Below are 24,750 nucleotides of genomic sequence, written 5' to 3'. Positions count from 1 at the left end.
GCAGTATAGCAGATTAGCATGCTGTATTAGAATATTAAAATAACCTTCCTCAGGCTCTGCCTGTTAGCTAAACAGTTAAAACTGGGGATCACTTACAACATCTTGAAAAATACTCTTGCTGATGTCTGCATTAAAATTTATGTAGATAATAGAAATCAGAGACACGTCATCAGCCTATCTACCATCTACCCCTGCTGTGTGTGCAAACTACAAACTAGGAGCAGACAATACCTCAGAAACTGCAGTAAAGTAAAAAAGCATTTTACTCTAGCCAGTTGAGGTATAGCTGCTGGATTTTTGATAAACAAAATCTTCAAGGAACTCAAAATCCAGATTTAAACAAGTAATACTTGGAAATTCTAAAAAGGAATATATTTTATAGAATATGTTCTATAGAATTATAATATTCTATAGAATGAAGTAACATTAAGACCTAATCTAAAGCCCTTTGAAATCTTTTTTAAATTACAACTTTATTCAGATCAGATATTTATTTGACATTAAGGGGGGATGGGGGGTGGAACAGAATTAAAATTGTCTCTGAAAGCACTATTCTTCATTTTTCTTTAAAACTAGGTTCCTCTTATATTAATGATAGCATACATGCAGAAAGACGTTTTGCTTCCAAAAAGAACTTAAATGTCTTGTTTTTCAAAGTCCAATTCAAAACCAAACGAAACCAAAAAAAAATAAACCCACAAACCAACCAACCAAACGAAAATACACCAAAAAAACCCCAACCTGCTAATGGCACAAAGCGAATTTAGCGTTTTGTTAAAATTGTTCCAAAGGAAAAATACAGATACCTTTCAGTTCCAGAATTTTCATCAGTTAACTCTGAAACATTAAAGATGATAGATTTGTTACTCACCCGTTGGCTGCGAAAAATTATGTATTATAGAACAAATTGTAAGGATCTATTCAATTAGGCAGTGAAGTACCCAACCATCTCCCATCATGTTTTCATTATTCTAACCCATTTGTCAGAACTGAATCTTTAAATTGGGCATTGACTATTTGCACCTGGGTCAATAACCATGCGGTCACAATGGTTACAGTTCATTGACATCTACTGGAGGGTTTACATTTGACTAACGTAATCTCACAACATAAAGTCAGGGCTCTTGGAAAGTGGGGTACAGGAGGATACCAGATGTTTCTCTGGAAAAAAATGCTTACAATTAATGTATGGGAAGAGATTATTATAGCATTATTTTATCAGCATTAGTATAGAATTACTTTATTAGCCATGCAATAATTCAGTGCACCCTACTGACCCTGCAGTAAAACAGCAACATCATCTGAATAATATGAAAATCAGTTCAGAGATTAAGCTAAATTCAGATTAAAAACTTGATCAAAAGCTTTGTTTTCTAACCCATAGCGCTCTCTGTGGCTTCTAATATTTTAACATTCTTCCTTTAAAATGGAGATTTTACAATGTGGAAGCTCCTGAATAGTAGTGAATTCTTGCTGGAGATGAACCCTCTCAATGAATCTGAACTTAATGAATGGACTTTTCATTAAGAGACGTTGGTGAGGGCAATGCTATGACCTCAGCCAATGTCACCACAGAGTTTAGAGGGAAATGGCAAACACGGTTTAGTTCCCCTCTGAAATCAGTTTTCACTACAGAGAGCCCTGACTGACAGGACAAGATAGAAAGGCAATGTCTTAATCTTAGTGACTGTCAGCTCTCCTCAAGTCTTCTGTGCTCTCAAATTTTCCATAATAAAGCCTTATGCACAAAAATGCAGCATGATTAAATGTAGCTAACCAGAACTCTATTTTGCTTGTGTAGCATCATTACTGTGTTCACGGTGACAGCATAAACACAGAAACCCAGTGTCTTCTCCCATTTTCTTAACAAAAAGAAGTCTATGTCTATACTAATATACACAGCACAACTTTGAGAATAATGCTATCTGAGAAAATGTCACAGTGCTAATAATAATCCACCACATCATAAAGGCGGAGAAAAAAAAAGTTACTTGTAGTGCAGGGCACAGGGGTGGAGAGGCTGGAAGAAAAATTACATAGTAAAGCAGAACTCTGCTTTGCTTTGTTGTCCCCTGACATCATCTTCAGGAGCAACATGGCCAATGGTCATGCAATGCCTTTGCTTTTCAAGGTACTTGGGCAGAGCTCACACTTAGCATGCAAGGAAGTTCAGCATCTCCAGACAAGGCTTGGCTTGCCAAAAACAGAATATAATTTTAGCTTTCCACAAACTACTTCTGTCTTCTGACTTAAAGACTTTGCTCATCTAGGCCTTTGGAAAGTGTGTGCAGAGCCTGTTTCACGCTGTTAATGAAGTAGATAAAGGCAGTGATGAACTAGAGCTGACACCACAGACTACCCCAACATTTCTGCTCCCTGCTAAACCTCCACTTCTTTCAATTCATCTTTACAAAAAAATCCTGAAGATTAATAAATTCTGATCTGACTTTAAGACGTGGGCCATAAGAATGAATCTATGCTGAAAAATCATCCATGTGGAGCAAAGTGGAGAACATAAAGCACACAGTTTTGGTCCCTCTCCCACAGTCACCTTCCCCTTTTACAGCTGCTTAGTGGAAAAACTAGCCAAATCCACTCCATCTCCTCAAACCTTCCTGTACTTCGTTTCCTTCTGATGTCGTGGGAGAGGAAAACTCAGTTTCTGTTGCTAGAGTCAGACCCTCAGTGAACAAAGAATTAGCCACTGAACCAAAACAATAGAAAGGAGGACTTCACTAAATCAAGGAGACTGAAACAGATGCTCCCATCCTGAATAGGGGGCACATGCAAAATCTCTGATAGGTAGTTATAGGTACTACTTAGTTCACAAAAGATGAGCAATACCATCAGGATAATTCCCCTCAATCATGGTCTGACTGAAGGGAAACATTCTGCTTACATCTCACATAATTTTAATACCTTTTTGCACAGGAAGAAAAAGATCACAATTCATTGAACCAAATGCAGTAAAATAACCTCTTCTTCCCTCGATTTGAATAGCATTTTATTGCAGCATATTGCCACTCCAAATGAAGTTACCGTCTCTTCTCTGGGTTTTTTCCAACAGTTCATAAGAGGAGGTGAATAAAAATGAATCTCTGTTATTCCCATACAGATAATTTCTCAGTAAGAAATTAAAAGTCCATGTGGTCTTTTGGCACAGGACTCCTCAGTTCTAAGCTGTAGTCTACAACCTATTGATCTTTACTCCAGTATTGATAACAGCTAGTAGCAGCAAACAAATAAAATGCTTCCAAAGCTTCCTAAAGATAGCCAGAAATTCAGCACTGAGTGCTCACAGCTGTGGAGGAGTAGGTGACCAGTTTTCCACCAGGTGAATAGACTTAGTCTGCCACTGGAGGTTGAGACTCGAGAGGAGCAGCTTATTTCTCTGTTTTGCACTAAAATCTGTATGCAAGTACAGCAGTCTTGACTCTAGCCTGACAGAAGGCATTGAACAGACTGCTCCTAAGCTTCATTACTTTATTTTTTTGACCATTCATAGCCACATTTATTTCTGTAGCTAGCATACAGTGCTTCTGAGGCCAGGAAGCCAGACACAGGATTTTTCACTTGAGTATAATCCCCATCTTAATTGTGCCACTTACAGCGATAGCACCTCAGAGTGTCAGAAGTGTAAGGCAGATCTTAATATTGTAGTCTGCTTCTACATGATGCTTTTTCTTCCTGTCCTCTGATCCTTTGAAAACCAAAGGAAAACACTGCATTCGCTGCTTTATTTCTCTCAGGTTTTGAAAATATTTTTTGTTATTTTGCTCCACACGCAATCACAATTTTTTAACCTGAATAGTATGAAGATGAAAGTAAGGTGAACTCTAAATAACAGCAAGTTACCCTGATTCAAGGTAAGGGACATTTGAAATAAAGTAGATACAGTTTGCAGCTTGAATTATTAGGTAGATGACCCACATTCATTCTTGGAGTGTCACTGGTTAAATACTATTTACAAAATTAATCTAGAAAAAGTGTAACAGTTATAAAGGTATCTAGAGGGAAAAAAAACAACAAAACTGGGCTGGAAGAGAACAAGCTCCTCAACAGGGCCTTTGATCAGGGCAGACTGGAGGAGTGGGAAGCTGCAGGAAAGGTCAGTACACACACACACAGAGCTGGTCAGGTTGGCAAGTACCCACATACTGTGTCTTCATTCTTTTCTCATAGTACTCACTTTCTACAATGCAAAGTGAATTTTACACTGAGCTTACGGATTTGTGATTTATGCTATTAAAAATGGAATTATGTCAATTCCATGAGGTGCATATGTACATTATTTCCTTCACAGCAGCTTGACTTCTGAAAAAGTCACTGTCCTTTCCAAAGCAAGCATTCTACACAGAAGCCTCCTTTTTGCACCAAAGAGCAAGACTTACTCTTTTGATGGCTGGGTTTATAATTTTTTCCGCAAGCCAGACGATGTTGATATATCAATTTTTTTTTCTTGTTTTTTGGCAATCAAACTACATTTCTTCATACTGAAATGGGGAAAAGCAGATACTTTCCTTACAGTGAAAGAAAAGAAAGTACCTCTGGGCACAATGGGGACGTGTCTGTGAACATGTCTTTCTCTTGTCACGGAAAGTAAAAAGCCCAAGTTGATGATTGTTGGGACCGGGTACCTCCAGGCACAAAGAAACAAACTTATTTCTTCTCCTATGGTCTAAATCACAATCAGACACTAAGGCATGGTATATTTATGTCTTGATCACAAAAATGTGCTATACTGAAACTGCAAAATACTGTCTGGAGTGGATCCAGCAGGGAGCATGGGAGGAAGGCAGCAAGGGACTTATCTTGAATAAATCACGTTGTTTCTATAGTTAGCCTCTCAACATCTGCTCTTGGAAAGTACTGGAAGCAGGACAGGCACTTATTTACCCCATTGATTCTACACAAGTCTGGCAGCCAGTAAGGATTTTTTCCTCCATTCCAGACACTTACACAAATAGAAATATCAGATTGGAACAACGTTTCTAAAAAACAAAACAAAACCAAAAACACTTTGTAAATTTTAAATGCAAAATATAACTTCCATATCAAAATTAAGTGACTCGACATGTTAAAATGAAAAAATTCTTTCAAAAAGACAACTCTATCTCTGAAAGTGCCTGCCCCACCCTTGGGGCAACCAGCCCCTCGGTCACCTCACCTGTTCCTGGCAGAAGGCGTTGTACCCCTGTGAGCTTGCCTGTCCCCTCTGCCTCTGCTTTCCAATAGTACCACTCATACACCCTTGGGGTTTCTGACAGTGCTTCTTATAACTTTTCCTCCTAGAAACTAGAGAAAAGTACATTTTTTTCTTGATGAGCCTTTTCTTTTATTGGTTTGTGGCCCCTATAAAAAAAAAAACGGAAATAGATGTTTGTATTGCAAAGCTGGGCCTCTGTGGGCAGGCCTGGGACGTGTCAGTCTCCCTGGCAGGCTGGAGCTGGAAACACAGCCTGTACAAAGCACTCTAACCAAAAAACTTGTGGTTTCAGCACTTTATTAATTTGATATAAAGTCCCACCAACCCATTAATTAAAGATCACAGGGACCAGAAGTTAACCCTGATTGTCCAAGTCCATGTTTGTAGATATGCCTGTTGCCCCAGCAAAAACAGGCCTTTTCCTTCATCTAGCTAAACTGGCTTTTACTTTTATTTACTGATCAGATTACAGGTCAGGCCGCAACTCTGTTTTGTTTATGTTATCTTACTAATTATACTTTATATCTACTTCATAGTTGAGGTCGAGTGTGATGAAACATAGTTCTGCCTCCTTGTTCTCCAAACTTTCTCCATCCCTGGGCCCCCCCATCTGCCACCACAGCCAGATCCTGCAGAGGCTTTAGCACGCATGAGGTGCAGCTATATGTGGCATGGCTGAAGGCCGAGGGTGGGAAGGTATGGGAGGGCAGGAGTGGCAGGGAACCAGTGCCTCTGTGTCAAGGAGGGCAGGTCTTTGTGCAGCCTCCGGGAGCGAGCCTGGCCCTGGTGTGCAACAGCCAGGGACTGCCCAGACTGCTAGTCAGTGGCAGATGAAGGAAAGCTGAGAAAGAATATGGCAACTCCAAGCACAGCAAGGCATAGCACAAAGAGAATGGTAATTTTAACGAGAGTTGCAAGAGAAGGAAAGCCAACAACTGCGCTGGGTTTGCTATGCATGCATACATAGGCCAGGAGAAAAATTTCCTTAACTTAAAGGAACTTTGAAATACTGGCTGGGGAAGACAGTTACCTAATCGCTTCGTCATACTGTCTTCACTACAGATGCTGCAGAGGAAGTTAAGCAACAAAAACTAATAACTCTGCATTGCAACTTTTGCAACACCTGTGTAACTTTCAGCCAGCACAAGAAGCTGCATGTCACCAGTATACATTTTTATGTGAACAAACACTATGAGCAACCACAGGGCTTGCAATAAAAATGGAGATATATTAAACTCTCCATGTCACAGCAGAAAGGAGTTCTATGCTTAAAAACGTCAGGTGTTTGCAACTTCCATTTAAATTAAGTTTTTCCAGAGGAGAATTTGGCCATGGTAAATGCAACCTCATTGCATCCTGATTGCAGAGATGGATTGTCTGTAAGTAATCTCTAAAAGGATCTGTACTCCTTTATGTCTATTTATAATTATTTTTTCAGTCAATTGCATTAGGCATCTCCTATTTTCCGGGCCATGAGCACTCATGAAGTATAACTGCATTGTTGCCTCTAGGCAGAATCTCATCCATCATCAATAGTTACTTATAAACTCACTATTAAGTCAACTGGAGTATAATCCCAGATATGCAGACTCTTCCCAAACATATATGGCAGTATTGATGTTTTCACACTGCCTAAGCTTAACTCTGGCAGGTGAAGGTGCTCCAAACCTGCACCCTCCTTCCTATGATCAGGGACCAGATGTGCACTCTGACAGCCTAGCTGGTGGGAATTTATTTCTTTAAAGGCAGGAAAAAAGGTGGAGATCTGAACCAAGCTCTGTTAAATCAATGGAAAGACTCCTGCTGGTTTCCAGATGAAGCACAGATTAGTCCTTCCCAGCTAAACAGATTAGTTCACCCTAATAAGTCTTGACAGTTGCCCAGGCTCTGTGGATTACTATGTATAGCCAGCAATGCTTATACAACATAGGTATGATAGGCAGGCATGGAGCACATACAGAAGATTAATACTAAGTCCCTAAGGTAGAAGCATCACAGCACAAGCCATTATCAACAGCAGGGAGAAGGGCCGTGTTTATCAGCCAATGTACAGCAATCAGAAAGTATCACCAGACACAGAATTTACAGTAAGACTTTTCTGGAAACTATTCACCATGGAGGTCTTGGTGTACAAGCTTATGAATTCGACTTGGGCTGTTTCTGTGTTCTCACACTGGAAATAACTGGTGATGGCAACTCGTGAGCACCTGGAGGTATAGACTGAGCTTGCAGATGTCTCCCCAGAATGTGAGTAATGGCACAAAAACAGAACTCTTGTCTATCGTTATAGTGAGCAGTACCCATTATATGCATTTGCAGAATAGCTAAGAGAACAAATTAAGCACTTGTTTTTGAGTGCACAGACAAGAGAACATGCAGTCCCTTCCTTTCTAGAGTGATTTTAACAATTGTTGCTTTTCTAAGCACCTACAGGGTCTGAATAAAATGTTAACTCAGTAATGTTCTTCCCAACATCAAGAATGTTTCTCTACTTGATTTTCAATTACTGGGTCAGTAACCTAAGAGTTTACAGGGGGGTATTTTCTGGGTTTTTTACTGATGCTGTGGTAAAAATCTGAAGTGTAAACCATACAAGGAAAGATATAATCATGTCAAGAAATCAGCCCCCTTTGTACCAGACTACATTAATCTCCCTGCAAAACGCTGAACAGGAGAGTTTGGAGATGTATTTCTTTTAAGGTGATATATTAATGAAGATCTTAGGTTATCTGTTGACCACCAAACTAAGTTATCACACTGACATTTTTACACAGCATACAAAAAGCACTCCTTTTCCATGAAACAAAAGTGCAAAGCCCCACACATGCAGGAACAGCTCACCTAAGAGTGGGAGATGTAATTGTGTTTGTGCCTGCATATTTGTTCAACTTGCTAACTGGAGAACAGGGGGTTTGTAGCTCTGGCAGGATGACCAATTAATTAAAGTTTGTACTTCCTAGACTCTGGAAAGCCATTGGGTGATCTGTCCAAGTGTTGTCTGACACATCTAAACCTTCCACTGAGTGCTACATGAGCACTGTTTCTGAAGAACCCAGTCCCTAAATTTCCCTTTGGCAGTTCTTCCTCAGCATGCCTGGCAGGTCACTGTAACCCATTGCAGAGCACTAACTTCTGGAAGTTTGCACTGCCAGCAGTGGCAAACAAAAGAATCCAAAGCACACCCAGACCCCCAGCCTGAGGTTCTTTGGCACAACTACCAAAGCAAACTTGCTGTGGGAGTAAAACAGCAAGACTCCCCTTCAATACAGTCTGTGTGCTTCAGTTTCCTGTAGTGCAGAGAAGCAGAGGGATGCTGTACTTTGCAGCCATCTAAGGATCTTAAAGGGCTCTCAGTGCATTCATGCTGCTTTTCTCTAAAATCAATTGCTTTTATAATAGCACTTGTCTAGGCCTAAGAAGCCAAGCTCTATCCCAAGAGTTCTCAATTTGCCAGGCAAATATCATAGTTTTAATGGAAATTAGAATTTGCCTTTAGCTATTTACTGGCTACATTAGCAACCAGAATTCAATATTTATGAAGATATATCAATACTCTTGAAATATCACGCTGACATTTTCTCTGGAAACACACTCTTTGCCACTCCAGGCAGCTATTTCAAAATCAATATGTCCCTGGAAGACAAGTGGCTTTTCTTATCGCTCCACAATTATCAAACAATAAATATTTTGCACAAAATTGCACATTCACAGAACTAGACAATTTTCTTGGGAGAAAACTTTAACTGAGATTATTTCATTTGATTCTGACCCCAGACTCCAGCAGCAATGACATCATCTAGCAGAATAAATACTGGCAGAAGTCTCCAGCAGAGCAAAACCCATCATGGTGCCCAGCACCGAATGTCCATGTGCTATCAGAGAAGGAGCACTGGTACTTGGGGAGAACTAGACAGTCAGGGATTACAGGCTTAGGAACACTGGCCTAGGGCTGACAGGGAAAAGAACAGCAAGCAGATGCTGCACGCACAGTGCACCCCTCTCAGCTGTCACTCCTAGAGCCCTTTGTCTTACAGTGATTCTGTGCCAATTACTGCTACATAGACACAGGGACTGACACTAACCAGAGCAGTCCCAGGTGTTTCTTACAGGAGCCAAGCAGGCAGCCTGGCCAGACACTCCAGAACTTCTCCACAGAGCCCAGTTTCAAATTTAACCTGCTTTCCAATAGTGCAAGCTCATTACCCACTGCTTCTTCCTTACAGCATAGCCATGGAAGGATAGTGTGATTTACAGCTCCTGTTTCCAATTAGGTTAATCTTCTCCCCAAATCTCTAATTATTTCATTTAATTTTGTATTGGGGAAAAAGGTGAATCGAGTCCCAAAATGATACATCACAGCACTAGTTTGCTGAGTAGCTTGCTGAGATTTATTGGCATGGGGTTAAAAGAGCCCGCTGGTAGCAACTCCTCTCTCTCTTTGTGTCTAGCTCAGCTCTAAATTCTAAATCAGCAGTCAAAGGAAATGTCATTGCCTGGCACATCATTGCAAATGGACTGAGGGGTGTCTCTGATCAGCTGCTGCAACATCCTGTTTTCAGACTTTATTTTACAGCACAGAAGCCTGAATTACCCTGAGCTCTTTCACACAGTTTTAATGGCACTTTGTCAGAGCACTCTCTGTGTGTCCTCTCAGAAAATAAATGTCACCTACTCAGTGAAACATTACAAAGATGATTCCAAAGTACACACTTTCAGGAACACTGCGATCAGCCTCAAAACAACAGTGACATGGGCTGCTAAAGTAATCAGTGCAGCACAGGGACCAATCTAACACCCCAAAAATTCAGTGAGAGCCTCCCTGTAGCATGCAGTGGAAGGAGAAGCAAAGTCTTATATGTATGTTTTTGCTTAACATTTTAAAAATCAGTGAGCGTTAATCAGTAGCTCAGAAGTCCATATTGATGGATACTGAGGTACCAGACTATGTAAAATAAGATCATTAAGTGGCAATGAATGTTGTCACTTGTTATCATTTATCAGTTATATGACTGATTTTTAATTACTTAATGAGTGTCCAACATTCATTTGCTATCATATTCTAAGATTCCTTCCAAAAACTGTAGAATTTCCAGCAAAATTCAGAATCAGAATAAAACCAACTGACTCCAGGAACTCAACAGGAACAAGAACACCAGGTAGGCTATAGGAACCAGGACTAATACACTGGGCTTCCTTTAATACCCATTTCTTAAGGTAGTAATACTATTACATGCAAATCAGCCAAATGAATGCTTAACTTCAGACAGCTATGTGTTAGAGAAGAAAGATCCCTTCCTCTGAGTACTTTTGGGATGTAAAAATAATCACAAATTCCTTTTTTTTTTAAAGTATCACTTCATTTGTTGAATACAACCACATTTTAAAGGCCAGATGTCTGCACCTGTACACATACGTAGGTAACTGGAGCCTAGATGACTTCTTAGTACCTGTAAAAAGGTTTCTCTTAAACAAGATGTCTGGAAAATGCTGACCATCCTTCCCATAAATATTGACTTTAATGACTTATTTTGGTTTAATTCTTACACAAAACAAAAAAACAAATAGAAAAACAGTAATAAATCATGAAGATTTTAGATGAAAAGAACTGTATTCTACATTTAAGAAAAAAATTTGTAACAAGCAAACAGTATCCACCCCACTAGAGTCAGGAAATCTTGTGTTCCCTCAGGGCTTTTTTTTTTTTTCTTTTTTTTCTTTTTTTTTTTTTTTTTGAGGGCAACATCTCCATGCATTTCTTCATTTCTTTATACAAATACACTTCCTATATAGTATTTTCTCCTGTGCTGTGTATCAGTGCTAAACAGGCAATGAGGAAGGAGACAGAAGACTCAGGCACTGCCCCAAAGTCTACCTTGTCTATGGGACAGAGCGCAGATCACTCACCATCACACAACAAATGAGTCATCAGACCCACCACTGCAGCTTCAGCTTTTCCAGTTGTTCTCAGGGTCACTCTGCTTCCATGCTACGGGTTAGAAGAGCAGCCTAGGTGGCATCATACGGGCAGTCAAAAAGAATCATCCTTCTTCCTAGGGGAATTCCTCTTTCCAGTATTAGCACAAATAACCACTAATACCTGCAAAAAAAACCCCCAGATACTACTGTGAGAACAGATGCAATCATTCCTTTTAGTCTGAAACACCCTGAAAGGAGAGGGCTGATGGAAAGACTGGCCAGCAAAGCTTGAAAACAGTAGACATCTATTGAAAAGGAAGATGTGGAAGGTTTTGCCGAGGCACGTATATTATGATTGTGATCACATTGTGCCAAAGCTTCCACCCCTGCTCTCCCCTAACTTACAGTGAGCTGGAAGGCCTGCAACCAGAAACAAAGTCTTTACAGGAATTGTGTCCGAGGAAGGTGGGGGTTTGGCTAAGCACACCTGCTTCATTGCATTTCTAGATCATTAATTTATTTGCTCATAGCTCTCACTTTCAGACTCGCTGCACATAGCAGTTTTGGCTTCCATACTTTCTTTTATCATTTACTGGCTCATCAGAGACAGTCACAGATTGAGAAACCTGAGTGGAAAGCATGTCTTCATAACAAGCTGTGACACTGAACTTGGAAACTCACTGGCTAAATGGCTTGACAAAAGGGGATTTTGTGTCATTGCTGCATGTGCCACAGAAAAAGGATGCCAAGAGCTACAGTCCTGCTCCTCACTCTCATTGAAGACAGTGAACCTCAACTTAGCTGACTCCAACAGCATTTCCAGGGCTGTGGTGTTTGTGACCAAAGAGACAGCTGGCAATGGTAAGTAGCAAAGTAATTTCCCAGAAAAATGATTCAATATAACCAAAACTGATCTAGCTAAAAGTACTGGTGCCTCTTCACTCTCTGCAGAGGAATTTTTCATCTTACTGATGAAACACATTCACTCTTCAGTTCTGTTATTTCTTAGTTCAAAGACATTCAAGCAATGCTTTTGGGATTCCCCTCGCTTTCACTAACAGGTGAAACTTTGCCTAAAAGTTTAGTTGCTCAGTCTGTTAAAAGCAGATCATTCCCAGGTGTGTTTTTCAAACTATTTTTGGTGCAGTTGAAGAATCTCAGTGGAGGGAAGATGCTAAGTGGTATCAGAAAAAACTTTCTTGATAATAAAACCAGCCCATGCAATTAAAAAAGGGCTGGTGTAAAGGGCTTCTTCAGCCCTCCCTTAGTAAGCAGAAGAGTGTTTTTGCACTGCCGGATAAGTCTGACTTCTCAATGCAAACAACAACAATTACACTGAAAACACTTGCCATTTCAGCCAGTTTTCTTAGAGTTGTTACACAGGTAGCTCTCACCACTGCTATCACACACCTCTAAGCACTTGCCTAAAAGAGGCAGAGTCTGTCCTTGGATACCTATGAGTGGAGTTAAAAAACAAGATTTAAATATTGGTTTTGGCAAAGGGTCATAAGAAGATCTGTGTGGTAAATATTTTCAACGATACCAATACATGTTTCTTTCTCGGCACCAATAGCACAGACTAGACATTGTTAAGGGCCACCGAGGGGGATCACAGCACTGCAACTACCAGCTATAACACACAGTTATACCAAATATTCAATAGACTTGTTAATTAATTAACTAGCTAAAACAGTAAAACACGTATCTTCTACCAGTAGGACTTTCTCCTCAAAGCTTGTAAAACACTGTTGGCCTCATCATGAGGGTTCCAGACCATTCTTAAATGCAGTGGTTGAGGACAATGACAACACAATTATCAGTGCTTACCTCCTCCAGCAGGCCTCTGCTTCCAGCTCGTGGAAAGCCGCACGTTCTCAGTTGGGGTAACCACTGCGAACACTGTCACTTCAGTCTGAGAAACTCTTTATGGAGGCCAAGTGCTGGACTTTCGGCCTCTCCCTTCCCTTCAGGCACAGGCTGTCCTCAGCAAACTCTTAGAAGTGTCACTATTTATCTAAAGTTCCTCAGGTAATTTATAAGGTAGTAAAGCAGTATTATCAATACACAGGGTTAAGCTAATATTTTCAGAAGTATTGACTAATTCCACATGTCTGGTTCAGACCTTTAGACCCCAACCCAGAGAAATCAGTCTCACCATTTTTATATACACTATTTGATTTTCACAAGACTGTAAGTGCCTATTAGGAGCGTGCATATTTGAGCGGATCTGGATAATAAAGCCCGGTATGGTGGCCCATATCTCCAACCAAAACAGTTTTCCTTTAATACTTTACCTATGCTCTTTTAGAGTCATCGCCTAAGGCCTTCAGCAAATTTTGCCAGGTTTACAAAGCAGATCATACAAACAAACCCTAGACAACTGTATTCATCTCACTGAAGTTTTTTCAGACTGTGTGCTTGTTTCCCAATACTACATATGAAACTCTAGGGTAAGGTATTGCCACATACTGAAATAAATGGTTTTGTAATCCTATTAGGGCTTTTTGGATTGGTGAGCAATGCTGAAGGAACAGCACCTGTAGCACCCACTGACTGGCTGAGGATTGAAGACTTCCACTCAGTGCTGGATGTTAGTCTGCTGGGATCGATTGAAGTCACGCTCAAGCTTCTGCCACTTCTGAAAAAAGCTGAGGGAAGAATAGTCAATCTAATCAATGCCAAAGGCCTCATGGCTTTTGTAGGGGGTGGCTACAGTCTGTCCAAATGGGGCATGGAAGCTTTCTCTGACACCTTACGGTGAGTAGCTAGAAATACATGAATGAATCCAAGAACAGATTCCAGATGTGCTGAGGAAGGGTGACTGTATGTTTGCCCCTCGATTTCTGTCTGGAAATCTTGCATAAAGGGAGAAAGTAGGATGTCACTTGTTTAGGATTTCAGACTCCAGTACTATGAACAGACCCACCAGGAAACGGTACTGGGAAAAACTTTCATATTCTGGACAAATGGCTAGTACGCAGCTTTAGGCATGTGAATCCAGTGCATACACGAAAGTAAATCAATAGTATAGCCCATTCAGACACCCAGAGTTTCCTGGGCAAGTGCTACTTGCCCATTTACAACCCATTTTATTTTGTTGTAATGCTCCACAACAATCTGAACTGGGTGATTCCAGGCAGCAACCACAGTACCAAAAGTACTCGTAACTTTAGAAAATTAAGCTGAGCACCCTTCACTGAAGCCGGTTGTGTTATACTATCTTGAGATGGCTATGGCCTAGCCTAGCGAGTCAAGTCTTCACAAGAACTAGGAAAGTTGGTTGCAAACCACTATGAATGCTTACATAAAGTATATGCCCCAAGGAAATATAATATAAACTAGTGGCTAATGTGCACATGGTCCATTCCTTTGCACGCTTTGGAACGTAGCTGCCTGGGTCTCTTGAGCTGCCCAGAAAGAGAAAGAGGTCATTTTCAATCTAAAGCAGTTGCACTGCAAATCAGAATTACATAGAGGAAACCACAGTACCAGAAAACACACCAACCTTTATTGCACTAACATTTAATCACTTAACCATAGCCATTTAACCATACAGTGGAGGCTAAAGTTCTAACCAAATTGAAAATTTTTGCTCACTTTTTCCCAGACACTTTAATAATTTGTTCCTTCTGGAAGCTGAAAAGATGCAACAGTATTTAAGGTAGTCAAGTTTTAGTTTGATAATACATGGCTAAGATGCAGCTAGCTACTACATCCTTTGCATCAGTGCAACATAAACTACACAGAAAGCTGTAAATCTACCTGACACTGCTTTTTTTCCCCTCAGCATTAATTGCCTGCTGCACTTTTACAGGACACATACACTGCTATGAAGCTAATTGCTGCGATGAAGTCAAAATTCTACTGACATTTGAAGATAAGAATCAAAGTCTCAAATAATCATTTATGTGATAAACTTTCAACTTACTGATGTTTAATGTTATGCCATCATTGCATGGTCAGGAATGGTTATCGTTGGGTTTTTTTCTTGTAGGATAGAGATGCAGCATTTTGGAGTGAAAGTAAGCATTGTTGAGCATGGTTTCTTTAGAGGAGGAGTTGTTAATTCAGATGTCATTGAGAAAACCCTCTTCAGACTTTGGAATGGACTGACTCCCGAGATCAGGGACTCCTATGGAGAAAGATACTTTGTTGAATGTAAGTAGAAAAAGGATTGTATGAAAGCTCGGGGGGGGGGGGGGGGGGGCAGGTATTATCAACATATATAAATACCTGAAGCACAGCCAGGCTCCTTCCCATGGTACCCAGAGACAGGACCCAAGGCAATGGGCACACACAGAAAAACACTGGATGTTCCTGCTGAACATCAGGAAACATATTTTTACTGTGAGGGTGACTAAGCACTGGCACAGGTTGCCCAGAGAAGCTGTGGGGTCTCTATCCTTGGAGAAAAGCTCTGGACACAGTCCTGGGCAACCTGGTCTAGGTGACCCAGCTTAAGCAGCAGTTGTTGGACCAGAGCTCCCTTCCAACCACAATCCATCTGCATTTCTGTGAACATCTGCTGGACTTCAATTACTGTTCATTAAGAACCCATTGCTGAATGTTCTATACTATATGTATGTTAGATGAGGCCTGTGCTATTAGTTCCCATACAAGATTGATGAGATGTGATGTCATTATACCATCCTTACTTCGTTCCTCCATACTTAGACGTCACATGCCTAGGGGGAATTAATTGCTTTGACCATATGCTAAATTTATGGCTTTCTGATATCTGAAAAGTTGTGCTGTGTCACACTGCACTTACTGTAGGGAGTATCTGGCTCACAATATCATCCAGAGAGGTTTCTGTTTACTGGTCTCTTGGGTGTTCTGCAGCCTTTCTGGACTCTACTCTGCTATAGCTGTGCTGCTCTCAGTTCTAGAGTCAGTATTTTAAAGTAAGCCTGAAACTGTAGCTAAACCTTTGAATGCAAAGAATCCTCTCACAGAGAAAGTTGCACATAAATACTTTCAGGCTTATTTTCTTCTTCACAGATACAAAAGCTCAAAGATCATCAGTGAAAAGACTGTGTGATTTTGATATTTCTAAGGTCATAAAATGCATGGAACATGCCCTGATAGCAAAGTACCCCAGGACACGATATGGAGCTGGATGGGATGCAAAGTTCTTCTGGCTGTTTCTCTCCTACGCCCCAAGCTGTTTATCTGACTTGCTGCTGTGTATGACATTTCCAGCTCCAGCAGCTAGTGGGAAATCAGTTCATGGAGTTCTAATTAACATTTAGTATTACACCAGTATCAGGTCTGCAGAAATAAATATTAATCCTGTCAAAACCAGACATCCTCTTCTTTACCAGATACTACACTGCTTAAATTCCTTTCAGAAGACACTTTCTCCACCCCTCACCCCTCCTTACCTGGAATTTCTGAGTTTGCAGATAGTCTTGTAAATCCAGCATGTTTTTGAAGGTAATTTTTAATGCTCAGAAATTATACCTCTGTAGGATCTGCATTCATAAAATATTCAGCTACAAAGCTAGTTAATACTACTCACTGAATAAATAAAAAAAAAATTTAAAAAGCAAAATGAAATCACTTAAAGAATCAGTTTTTCAAGTGGAATTCATCAACATATAAGCTGGTAGCGAACTTGAAATAAAACAGCAGCCTTTCAGAGCATATATTTTATACATGTACCTCACAGAAGATATTCGGTCAGGCTTACTCATCTATTTCACGGGCAGTTTTGCTCAGGGTCATATTCAGGAGTTGCTAAACTTCACAAGCTTCTGAACACAAGACATGAAATCAAATAATAACAAAGCCCAACTATTGCAACTTATTCCAAAAATTACAATTGCAGTATTTGACCACATCTAATCATCTGACTATTCAGCTGCGTAGAGATAAAACACAAGCTATTTTACAGATACACAATTACAGGGGAAATCAAAAGTACATTGTACTCTGGCTACTATGCAAATAGAGTATCCAAATTTATATTTTCCCTAATATTAATATAGTTTATGATTAAGATATTAAAAATAATATGCATTCACATTTCTTTCATCCTCAGTGTGCTTTGTAAGTTAAAAGGATGATCATTTCATTCATTAGATGAAACAGGTGCTACAGCGTATGCTCTAGCAAATTAGTTCAACTGTACAAAGAGTGTGTTCAGAACAGCAAAATGTTTGTTGAGGTTACTGTGCCTCTTGTACACTATTTGTATCTGTTAAGCTGTTGGCCAGAGGCTCACAAACTGGTGTTCCTAGAGATATTAAATTGAAGGGGTAAAGGTTTTATTTGCTGAACAGCTGGGCTGCTGATTAATCATTAATGTGCAATTCAATTAAGCTTACAAAAATACCATGTGCGGGTCAGAACTCTAAGAAAAGGGAGTGTCATCACTCCATGTGTGAGAGCGGGGGTGTGTGTACATGGGCAAGAAAGGGATAGAATGTAAAAAAACTTTAGCAACCTTTAAGTACTACATTGAGGTTCTATTCTCTGGCAAATGGCTTCAAGAATAAATTTCATTATAAATACCTGAGAAGCGACAGTTCTCTCTATCTGGCCTAACAGCTGTAAAGAGAATGTACATGAAAAAACTTAATGGTATCATTTATCAGCCCTATAATGCAGAAACAGATAATGCTCAATTCTCTAAAAATCAGCTGCCTTTGAAACAGAAAGAGGCCGGAATTCCAGAATCCAAGCAGAGACTGTCCTCTTAAGGGAAAAAGAATACAAGTGAAAAACAAAGTTAGGAATAGAATCTAAAGCTTTTGTTGAACAAAATACGAAAAAATAAATTTTACATAATCAAAAGGGTACAATGTGGTATGCTACTGAGAGGAAGAGGCCCAGTTGAAGCTTCACTGGAATATATATAGGAATCCTTCACTATCTACACATTAAACAATCAAATCTACATACTATGTATTTATACAATATGCCACAGATGGTTTTCTTCTACATCTGAAAAGTTAAAATTACTGGGGGAGGAGGGGAGAGGGGAAGTATCTCTGATACATGGCTGACATATTCCAAAACTGGTTCCACATCTTTCTGGTGCCAAAGACTATTTACAAAACTAATGCTACTCTTACCTGTGGCATGCAACTGGAGGTAAGTCTTGTGGAAATATTAGCCCTGCCTTCTCTCTTTAAAAAACATTGTGAACTCTTTCCTTAAGAACAGCAACCTACCTTTCAAAGAAATCCTTTGTCATAGCCTTACAGATGTGTATGCTGTGTCCCAGGTCCAAAGGAAATTTCTACATTAAAGCACTCAGATAGGAAAGTTAATTGAACAAAAGTTTTAATCGCTTTTGTCCATACTAGCTTGATAGTCAGTCTCTTACAATCAATAATAAGAGTTTCCTGTTTCAAGTGCTAGTTAATTTAATGTGTGTAATGGGGAAGCTTTCACACTTACAATGATATGACGTCAGTGATGTTATGTCAAGAACTTTAGACAGTTGTGTGAAGCAGTAAGCACTATTCTTATTTGACTTTAGATAAAGCACTGTCAGTTTCATCTCAGAGTGCACTGAAGTCTCCACAACTGAAAAAAGTACATAGAGCCTTGACACAAATTATGGAATAAGGATGTGATAAAATAATACATTTATTAGATTTATTCAGCAGCATCATTTTCCAGTTGTCTTTTCTAATCAAAGTACATTACAAAGTAATTATAAACATTCTAATTAGAAATAATACAAATTTCGAGAACTCAGATATAAAACAATCAAATAGCAGAAGTCTTCATGATTATAACTTTAGGAATCTTTAAATTATATGAGTAGCTAGCCACGAATACTGAATAACATGTTCCTGCAGTGGTACTCCATTTCCTCAAATGGTTCATGTTGTGGAAACCACCTTGGCTAATTAATAGAAAAGCTAATAAGATGTACAGGATATTCTGATGGAAGGTTATATAAATAACCAGGTAACTACAAAGACTGCATTAGTAGAAATTGTTTCCCTTTCTATTAATGTCCACTTCAGGAAATAAATAGTCAATAAAATTAAATTTTCACATTAAAAAACCTGAATAATTGCTTAAATGAACCAATACTTTTTGTATTTTTTATTTGGAAATAAGCTGTTCCAGAAATCTAGCTACTTCATTTCATAGTACAAATTACTTCCAGAGACTCCAGCCAACAACAGAGCTATTCCATTGATGAGCAAGAGAAAATCTCATTAAATTAAGTACTTCTGGTACTTAATTTAATCTAAATATATCAGATCTTTTTAAAAACACTATTAATGGAATGTTGTTAATAAGGATCTAGAGGAAAAGTATGTGTCTTACGGATTGAGAAGAGAGCATTTTATCTCAGGCAGTTAAAATATTGTGAGAACAACATTTTGCACAGGTAACTATTCAGCATAATGATGCTGCATTGACTCTTCCATCTTTTGTTTAACACAAGATAAACAGAGACACCCACTTGTACATACAGTAGTATATAAAATAGGTGGTAAAGATGCCCAGAGCACCAGTAGAAGTTTTAAAAGGTATTCTTGTATACTATAAAGAACCTGTGAATCAGTAATGTTCCTATATTCACCTTGTTTGGTTCTTTTTTAGTTTCACCTTTTAGTTAATGAATTTATCTCTAAAAAGCTGACCAATTCCATACAGATTTCTACTAGCAACACCACCAAACAAGATAATCTTTCAAAAATTTACAAATGTACAATATATTTATAACATTGCTTTCAGACAGCTTCAGTGCAAAGATATACATATAGTACATCACGATAATTGTTCATAAAAATAGAAATTGGCATTTGTCAAAAAACAAGGCATAGTTTCAACATACATCTCCAGCCATTGGCTAAGAGATGTATATATTTTTATAAAGCATTTGAATGTGAACCTAACTCCTCTGTTTATAAAAAATATATGTGCAAATGGATGTGTCTAATTTTCCCTAAATCATTTACCTAGTTATACTACAGAGTCCTCTTTAACAAGATTGGCGGTGTCTTTAAATGTATCCTCTGTTGCTGTATAAGCTAATGGTTGGTCTCTCTTCAGAGTAATCTTGGATGGCAGCGAAGGAGAAGGGGTAGGAACATTTTCCGTGTCTTGTTGCTGTTCCTTTTCCATCTAGAACAATAAACATAAACATAACATTAACATAACCAAGTTAACATTCTAATGCATAAAACATCCAACCTTTCAGAAATGTTAAATAAATATCCAAGTATTTTGCTAAAGTCAAGTGTCATGGTATAAGTTATTTCTACAAATCACCACCTATAACAAAATTAAATGTTAATTTCACTTCAGATGGTACAGCTGAGTAAATATGCTACTACAAACTTATTCCACACACTGGGACACCTATTTTAATGCTTAATGTCAGGAATAGCTTGATATGTCTATATGCACATATATATGTAGAAAACATCGGCACTACTACTGTTTGTAAATAGTTACAATTCATTAGTGTTGGGGAAATGAATCCTTGGCTTCCTGAATGCTTTCTCACCTTGTTCAAGCATTAGAAACCTAAATTTTTCACAAAAATCAGCTAGTTTAATCACATGACTGTGGGACTGAGTTTCTTTAGACACTTAGGCCATCTGGAAGGCCAAAAGTGAAAAGGGCTAGAATTACTTGCTCAAGTCAGCAGAACTCCAAACCTTCATATCCAAGCCAGGGGAGAATTCCACCAGCACACATACCACCTGCTGGCACACCATCTTAAATGAACTGTGTCACTCAGCTGTATGGATGAAAAAAATAGGGCTGGCATGGGAACAGGGCTGCAGTATGCAGAGCTATTGAATTTTTGTGCAGTGCTGAAGCCAGGACTGAGAGGGCAGAAATAAGACACTTCAGCGTCTTAGTAGTAGCCTCCCACTTGTGCTGGGTCACTGAGCTGTGCCAGAATGCACCAGGAAGCTGAAACCAGCACCAGCAAGCTGAAACCAGCACCTGAGATGTCAGAGCACGAGCAGGCCACAGTGCTTGGGCAGGCAATGCAGCTGCACTGCCTGAGCTGGATCCCTGCTGAACACCTCATTCTGCATGAGGCTTTGTAACTTTTCTCAAAACCACTTCAGTCCTACCTTGACCTGGGCTGGAATTTCTGTGCTGCCTCAGCAGCAGAATCTACTCATACTCTGTAGCCTATGAAAGCAAGAAAAAAGTCCAGCGGTATGTGAGCTGAAAAATAGAATTATACAATATTAAGCAATACCTCTGCATATATCGGGTTTTCAAAATTAGTGTTTTGTTTCATTCTTCTCTTGAAGAAACTCCATTTTGATTCCTGAAACATAAAAATTATTAGAACTTTACCGATTGTTCTCAAGTTCTCTGGAAACTGACATCACTGTTGTTGGATTTCACTTGCACTGAAAGCTAACTCCGTGATTTCAGCTGGATGTTCCTACATTACCATATTGTAACTCTAAGCATGGAACTCAACTTTCTTCTCTGATAGATAACCGGTCACGGTTATTTTACCTAAAGCAGTATTCATAAGTCTGAGCCAGAAGGCAATAAAAGTGACTAAAATAATTCATGGAAGCCTATAATTCCAGACAAATAGGTTAAAGAGGAAAAAACTGCCTTGAAAAAAACACAAGAGAAATTACTGAGGGACATGAAACTACAAGTTCACAGAGCTGTCATTTCAAAACTTAGCAGAGATGCTTTTTAGTGCACAATGTGTGAAAGTAGTCCTGTAAACAAGCCATCATCAGCTCATTCAGATGGATTTTAAGACATAAAAATGTATCTTTCATGAATCAAGAACAATCTCAACGAGGCGATACTTTGATCTTGACTGTTAAAGTGTCCTGCAAGAACACATAGAACAAGTATCTTAAAAGTTCTTGCTAGTAGTTTTAAATATGAATACAATTACAAATAAATGTGAAAAAAAATTACAACAGTACACTGACTAAATGTCTTATTTCAATTTACCATGCATACAAAAAACCCCTGGGTTTCAGTTTTTTAAACCAAAATGTAATTTTTCTTGAGTTTTCTTTTCATATCTTACAGGGAAGAAAAAAGAAAAAACCCACACACTCTGCTGCTTTTATCAAGGTATAGTTCACTAGGCATTTACAAATAACTGTTAGAAGTCCAAAGTAAAGCCTTAGTTATAATATTTTCTGCTGGGTAACAATGACAATTTACAGCAGTTATATTAGAATTTTCAGACTACTATCTGCCCTCAAAATGAAATATAACAGTGAAAGGAAGCTCTCTGTTCCAATCTATTAACTTCAAAATAACTGGGTAGGCCAGGAAGAAGAGGGGGTTTAATCCAAACAGATCTTTACTGTGTGCCCTAGGCAATTCTGTGCTTGCACTGCTTTTCTCGTATCAAACTGTTACTGGCCAGCTCTTGTAAACACAGTCCAGTTAGTTGGACTTGATGCAGATTGTGTGTCAGCCCCATGGCATTATTTAAAGACAACTGGAACTATACTGCAGCTTCCCTAACAATTCAATTTCCCTGATTTGGAGTGCAAAACAAACAAGGGAGCTTTAGATTATTTTTATGTCCTACCCGAGGTACATCTGTACCCTGAGGGGGTTCCTTCGGACTAGCAGATATCACAGAGGCATACACAGGGTTTTCAAAATTTTCGTTTTCTTCACTACCAACTGCTGCTACCTGTAGGAGAAGGAGGAAAATCAACATTCTTCAAAGAAGAAAAGAAGGTCATAAGGAAAACGAAAGGTGAAAGTCAAGCCTAAGTTTGTCTTACATGTGTTGGCCGAACGACTGTAACTGCACTGGCTCTGCTGGCTCCACCATCTCTGGTTGCATACATTGGATTTTCAAATGTGATCGGCTGTTTCCCTGACTCCACTGCAAAGTTTTCATTCTATGAAGGAAAAGAAACCACAGAATAACAACTGTAGTGCAACAAACGCCTCCGTACTCTTAGGAATTAATTTATAGTCCAATTCTTCATCTCAGTGAACAATGCCTGTTTAATTCAACATAGGCTTAGACAAAATCTAGCATATGTTAAATCATAACATTAGTTCACCATCCATTATTCTACTCACTGACTTAGCAGCCTAGACCATTGATTATTCTGATATTAACCCATTTCCTAGCTCGACAAAAAAAGCCTCACATTTCAATAATTGACTCTAAGTATTTTATGATGAGGAAAGATGATTCTCACAAATCACACCTTCAACAAGGGAGAGATACCAAAGCATAATCCCAACATAAATATTTCATTTTAGAAACCTCAAAATTACATACAAATTAATAAGCACTATCTGACATATAAAAGAATGGGATCCATTCATTTTGTCCAAGCAGGGAGATTGCTATAGTTTTTAAGACAAAGTAGTAAGTGCATCCCCTTAGATATAGCATACGAGTTATGTCAAAAATAAAACGTTTCACAGTTTTTAGCATATCTCTTATTATAAAACAATACTTTGCCCATGTATAAAGACCACTGTTTGGATAGCAGTTGCTTTACACATGGTGTGAAACCCTGAGCGGCAGCTACGGTGCTTGCAGCAGGTGGGCAAAGGTGCCAAGTTAAGTATTTCTTAAGAAAATATTTAGTGCAACATAAGGATAGCCACCCAGGGGTGGCTTAAACCTACATCATTTTTACAAACCGTTGTTTCATGCCATAAGGATTCATGCTTTGTGCTGTCAGAGTATAGCTCTTTACCACACGGCGAACTTGTCAGCTCCCTCAAATTAGCGTAACTTGACTAAGAATAGCCACACTGAAAAACATACCTCTAACGTCTACTCATGCATATGTGATGTTAAAATTTTAGAAGGCACATCCCACAGTTCTTTGCTGCCATAAACTAAACCCTCTGAATTCTTTCCCAGTGAACTATATCATTTTTTTGTTTATATTCTGAACACACGGGGAGAATTAACATCACTTAAGTAGAAATACCCTGTATCCAGACCTGTTATTAGCAACATATACACTGCATCAGTTGGACTTCAGTATGTCATTATTAGGTCAGAAAATGGAAAGTACCATGAAGTTTTTCATGCATGAAAAAGACTTGAGGTAATATTCAAGCCTAAAGCTATTTTCCTAGTATTTACTGAAATGTTCATATGGTTGTTTCATTACACAAGCTGCTTAGTTTTAACAAAGGGTGTGTTTCTTCATCTAGAAGATGATCATATACATTATTATGAGTTTAATCTTCACTAGATGTTTAATTTCATATTATTTACAGGCAGTTAAGTCTGTAATTTATCTTTAAATTCCAAAGTTTAGGGAGTTGCCAGTGTAGACTTTGCAGCAAATGTGTATTATTCAAACATACCTGTGATCTATTTGCTGTAAGTAAAAATATATTATATTTTACTTCTTGTGGTAAATGGGTGTATTTTTACAGTACAGGAAACACAAGGGTGTGCTGTATCTCAGATGTGCATAACAAAATATGGATGAAGTAGAGTTATACTTTATGATGTCCCCAAAATTATTAAACATGATTTGTTTAAACTTGTGAAAATAAGAAACTGTCCAATTTATAATTTGTACTGCAAAGTAGTGTACGTTGTGGTTAGGCCTGAGTTTTACATCTGAAGTTTCTAACCTACAGCGTGGATTTGAAAACCACACTTTTTAATCTGTTGTATGCAACACAAATGCTCTCAA

The 24,750-nt window shown here is 38.9% G+C and overlaps 3 protein-coding genes across 6 annotated transcripts in view; 1 reads left to right on the top strand and 2 right to left on the bottom strand.

Moving 5' to 3' along the window:
* ABCB11 (ATP binding cassette subfamily B member 11) overlaps positions 1 to 13,106 on the bottom strand; it is a 68,365-nt gene extending 55,259 nt beyond the window's left edge. The window contains exons 1-2 of the mRNA XM_055812723.1: positions 12,950 to 13,106; positions 11,111 to 11,303 (exon numbers count right to left, since the gene is read on the bottom strand). The gene's annotated coding sequence lies outside the window, so the exon portion shown is untranslated. The remainder of the gene's footprint in view (positions 1 to 11,110; positions 11,304 to 12,949) is intronic.
* Positions 1,108 to 19,615, top strand: DHRS9 (dehydrogenase/reductase 9). Its single transcript, XM_027786356.2, has 5 exons — positions 1,108 to 7,453; positions 11,653 to 11,983; positions 13,621 to 13,879; positions 15,117 to 15,280; positions 16,124 to 19,615. Exons 1-5 carry the CDS (start codon positions 7,439 to 7,441, stop codon positions 16,372 to 16,374), a joined length of 1,020 nt encoding a protein of 339 aa, XP_027642157.1. The 5' UTR covers positions 1,108 to 7,438; the 3' UTR covers positions 16,375 to 19,615.
* An 88-nt stretch (positions 19,616 to 19,703) lies between these two features.
* The window catches only part of LRP2 (LDL receptor related protein 2), a 128,162-nt gene continuing 123,115 nt past the window's right edge, over positions 19,704 to 24,750 (bottom strand). For all 4 annotated transcript variants that reach the window (XM_027786337.2, XM_055812720.1, XM_027786339.2 and 1 more), the window contains 4 exons: positions 22,849 to 22,968; positions 22,647 to 22,754; positions 21,321 to 21,392; positions 19,704 to 20,221 (listed from right to left, as the gene is read on the bottom strand). In XM_027786337.2, the coding sequence (XP_027642138.1) occupies positions 20,060 to 20,221; positions 21,321 to 21,392; positions 22,647 to 22,754; positions 22,849 to 22,968 (462 nt within the window). In that variant the 3' untranslated portion in view covers positions 19,704 to 20,059. The remainder of the gene's footprint in view (positions 20,222 to 21,320; positions 21,393 to 22,646; positions 22,755 to 22,848; positions 22,969 to 24,750) is intronic.

This window comes from Falco peregrinus, chromosome 8 (assembly GCF_023634155.1).
Source record: "Falco peregrinus isolate bFalPer1 chromosome 8, bFalPer1.pri, whole genome shotgun sequence".
In the NCBI taxonomy this organism is placed as follows: domain Eukaryota; kingdom Metazoa; phylum Chordata; class Aves; order Falconiformes; family Falconidae; genus Falco; species Falco peregrinus.
Note: the sequence above shows the minus strand (reverse complement) of the source record. Positions and strands in the feature narration are given on the sequence as shown.